The 4298-nt window shown below is 36.8% G+C and overlaps 1 protein-coding gene across 1 annotated transcript; it reads right to left on the bottom strand.

Annotated features, from left to right (window-relative positions):
* Nucleotides 1-3582: 3582 nt before the first annotated feature.
* On the bottom strand, nucleotides 3583-4005 carry LOC114368368. Its single transcript, XM_028325673.1, has one exon. It carries the CDS (start codon nucleotides 4003-4005, stop codon nucleotides 3583-3585), a length of 423 nt encoding a protein of 140 aa, XP_028181474.1.
* Nucleotides 4006-4298: the final 293 nt, after the last annotated feature.

Genomic DNA, 4298 nt, shown 5'->3' with positions numbered 1-4298 from the left:
TATGCATACAAAAAATCTAACATAGAACATAAAATACATAAAAGTGACTAACTCCCACTAAACCAAAGATTCCTCGAACTATAAAACACCCATGTGAGCAACATGCTCATGAAAGACTTTGGGTGGAAGTTCCTTAGTAAGAGGATTTGCTATCATGGAGTTTGTCACTAAGTGTTCTATGAAAATTTATTCACTCTGTACCCTTTCCTTAACAACTAGGAACTTGATGTCAATGTGCTCCGACTTGGTCGAGCTCCTATTGTTGTTAGAATATAATACAGCTGATTCGTTGTCACAATATAACTTAAGTGGTCTTTCAATAATTTGCAGTCTTGTGACAAAATTTTTCAGCCATATTCCATGATTTGATGCCTCATAGCATGCCACAAATTTTGCCGTCATGGTGGATGAAGTAGTAAGGGTTTGCTTGGCACTGCGCCAAGAAACCGCACCACCGGCTAACATGAAAATTTAACCTGAAGTGGATCTCAAACTATCTAGGCATCCTGAAAAATCTGAGTCAGAATACCCAGTGATCTCCAACTGATCTGACCTCTTGTATGTGAGCATATAGTACTTTGTTCTCTTCAAATACCTCATAACCCTTTTGGCTTCTTTCCAATGATCCATTCCTGGATTGCTTAAATATCTGTCTAATACCCCAACTATGTATGCTATATCCGGACGCGTATATATTTGGGCATACATCAAACTCCCTACAGCTGATGCATAGGGAATCTTCTGCATTTCCTGAATTTCCAAATTTCCTTTTGGGCACTGTTTGAGACTAAACTTGTCTCCCTTAGCAACTGGAGTATCCCCAGATTTACATTCCTGCACGCCAAACCTTTTAAGTACCTTTTCGATATAACTCCTTTGTGATAATCCTAGAATACCCTGAGATCGATCTTGGTGTATTTGAATTCCTAATACAAGGGATGCGTCACCAAGATCTTTCATTTCGAAGTTTCTTGATAGAAATCTCTTGGTTTCGTGCAACATGCCTATATCATTAGTGGCAAGCAGTATGTCATCAACATATAAGACCAGGAAAATTTACTTGCTCCCACCGAATTTGTGATACACACAATCATCAACAAGATTCATCTCAAAACCAAATGAGAGAATTACTTGATGAAATTTGTGGTACCATTGACGAGATGCCTGTTTTAGCCCATAAATGGATTTTGTCAGTTTGCAAACCATATTCTTTGGGTCTCCTGACACAAAGTTTTCTGGTTAGACCATATAAATTGTCTCATCAATGTTGCCATTGAGAAACGTTGTCTTAACATCCATTTGATGAAGCTCCAAATCATAATGTGCAACAATTGTCCTAAAAGAGTCTTTCGATGAAACTAGAGAAAAAGTCTTTTTAAAGTTAATCCCTTTCCTTTTGGGTATAGCCCTTCGCCACAAGACGAGCCTTATACCTCTCCACATTATCTTTGGAATCTCGCTAGGTCTTAAATATCCATTTGCAATCAATGGGTTTCACACCTTTTGGTAATGGGACAAGTTTCCAAACCTTGTTGTCTTGCATGGACTTATACTCCTCATTCATTGCTTCAATCCACTTTTCTAAGTTAGAATCTTGCATGGCTTGATGGAAGTTGACTGGGTCATCTTCCATCATACCATTATTTTCCTCATGTTCCTGGAGAAATACCACATAATCATCTGGAATAGCACTTCTCCTTTCTCTTGTAAATCTCCGCAAAGGTATTGACTCATGAAGCATAGGTTCTTGAGGATCTTGAGTTTGTTCTTCATGAACGACTAAATTATCGTGAGTGGGGAATTCAATAACAATATCTTGTAGAGGTTCCGAATTTGCTTTATCAAAAGCAACTGTATGAATTGGTTCTGGAATTGTTACTGATTCTTCCTCTAAGACAAAGTCTCTAACCTTATTCTTCCTCCCAAACTCAGTATCCTCAAAAAATGTGGCGGTTCCCGTCTCAAAAATTGTCTTTAATTTGGGATTATAAAATTTATAGCCCCTGAATCTTTCATAATAACCAATAAAGTAGCTGCTCACTGTTCGAGAGTCCAATTTCCTTTCATTTGGCTTATAAGGCCTTGCCTCAAATGGACATCCCCATACATGAAAATGTTTTAGACTAGGCTTTCGCCCAACCCAAAGCTCATAAGGTGTTTTGGAAACTGCCTTAGTTGGCACTCTATTTAGAATGTAAGCTGTAGTCTTTAGTGCCTCTCCTTAGAGTGACTCAAGTAAGTTAGAATGATAAATCATGCTTCTTACCATATCCTTAAGAGTTCTGTTTCGTCTTTTAACCACACCATTCATGCTAGGTGACCCCGGTATGGTGTACTGTGGGACGATTCCATATTCCTCTAGGTACCTAGCAAAAGGCCCCAGACGTTGTTTACCTGAACTGTCATATCTGTCATAGTATTCACCACCACGATCAGATCTGATACACTTTATTCTTTTGTTGAGTTGATTTTTAACTTTAACTTTAAATGTTTTGAACACATCAAGAGATTGTGACTTTTCATGTATAAGAAACAAGTATGCATATTTGGAGTAATCGTCTATGAATGATATAAAACATTGTTGACCATTCCACGAAGGTGTATGAAATGGCCCACAAATGTCCGTATGTATCAATTCCAAGACGTCTATAGCCCTATATGCACTTAATTTCTTGCGTTTGATCTGTTTACCTTTAATGCATTCAACACAAACATCAAAGCTTGTGAAATCAATGGAATCCAAGATTCAGCTTGACACAAGTCGTTCAATTATGTTCTAAGAAATGTGACCTAAGCGCTTATGCCATAATGCTCTTGAGTTTGTATTATCAATTCTACGCTTAGTACCACGCAATTAAAGGATTCACCATAGGAAGCTACAGTATCATGTAAATATAGATTATCGTTAACCAAGAGTGAACCAGTTCCAACAATATCTGAATTAAAAGACAACATGAACATATTGTTTTCAAATGAACACAAATAACCCAATTTGTCCAAATAAGAAACTGAAACCAAATTTCGTCTAAATGACAGTACAACAAAAGTGTCTTTCAAATCCAAATAAAAACTAGTACGTAATAATAATCTAAAGTGCCCTATAGCTTCCACTTCCACCGATTTACCATCTCCAACGTAGATCCATCTTTCAGAATCAATTGGCTTCCAGTAGCTTAGGCAACCCTGCATTGAAACACTGATGTTAGTAGTGGCACCAGAATCTAACCACCAAATGTTTCTAGGTACTGAAGCTAAATTGACCTCAGAACAGACCACCAAAGAAAAATACCCTTCCTTGTACGCCAAGCATGATATTTGGTACATTTCTTCTTTACATGTCCAGACTTACTGAAAAAGAAACAATTGTCACCCTGATTTTGTTTCTTTTGTCCTAGACCCTTAGCAACTTCATTCTTGGGCTCCACAATCCATTTTCTTTTGCCCTTGTCTTTAGAGGTACTCATAACATGAACACTTTGAGTCCTTTCTTACTTCAACCTTTTCTCTTCTTGCACATGGTATGAAATGAGCTCATTAAGAGACCATTCCTCCTTCTGACAATTATAAGATATCTTAAACTGACTAAACTGTGAAGGTAGAGAAATCAGCACTAAATGAATAAGCAAGTCTTCTGATAACTTTAGTGCCCTTAATTTTGAAGCATTTATTTGACATTCCCATAATGTATTCCCTGACATTTCCTTTTCCTTGATACTTCATGGAAATCAAGTTCTGGAGGAGAGTACTTGTTTCCGCCTTAATGTTATTTGCAAAACCCTTTTCAATTTCAGCAAGGAATTCTTTGGCACTAGTTATATCATCTAAAATCGTACCCCAAAAGACCTCAGGAATGTCACGCTTAATGATCATAAGACACATGCGATTTGAGTGATTCCACTTCTCATGAAGTTTCCTCTGTTCAGAGATACTGGAATCCGTAGGAGAAGGGGGTTTCTCAATCCTTAATGCAAGGTCTAGATTCATGCAGGCAAGAACAATTTGCATGTTCTCTTTCCAGTCCTTAAAATTTGTACCATTAAGAACCAAAATCGAATTCAGGTTAGCAAATATAGAAGCAACAACGGAAAAGATCAAAATAAATAATACGCTCACATGACAGTCATCAATGCATTTAAATAATGGTATATCCCATGGTGATATCTTGATTCAATTAGCTCATTTAAATGCTAAATAATTAATATGATATACCATAACTGAATTTTGAACATTAATGCACCAAATCCAAAATTAAAATGTTTCTTGAGTAAATTATTTTAACTTTATTTATTTATTTTAAA

The sequence above is a fragment of the Glycine soja genome, chromosome 9, assembly GCF_004193775.1.
Source record: "Glycine soja cultivar W05 chromosome 9, ASM419377v2, whole genome shotgun sequence".
Taxonomy (NCBI): Eukaryota; Viridiplantae; Streptophyta; class Magnoliopsida; order Fabales; family Fabaceae; genus Glycine; species Glycine soja.
The sequence above is the reverse complement of the archived record's forward strand: the minus strand, read 5'-3'. Positions and strand labels throughout refer to the sequence as shown.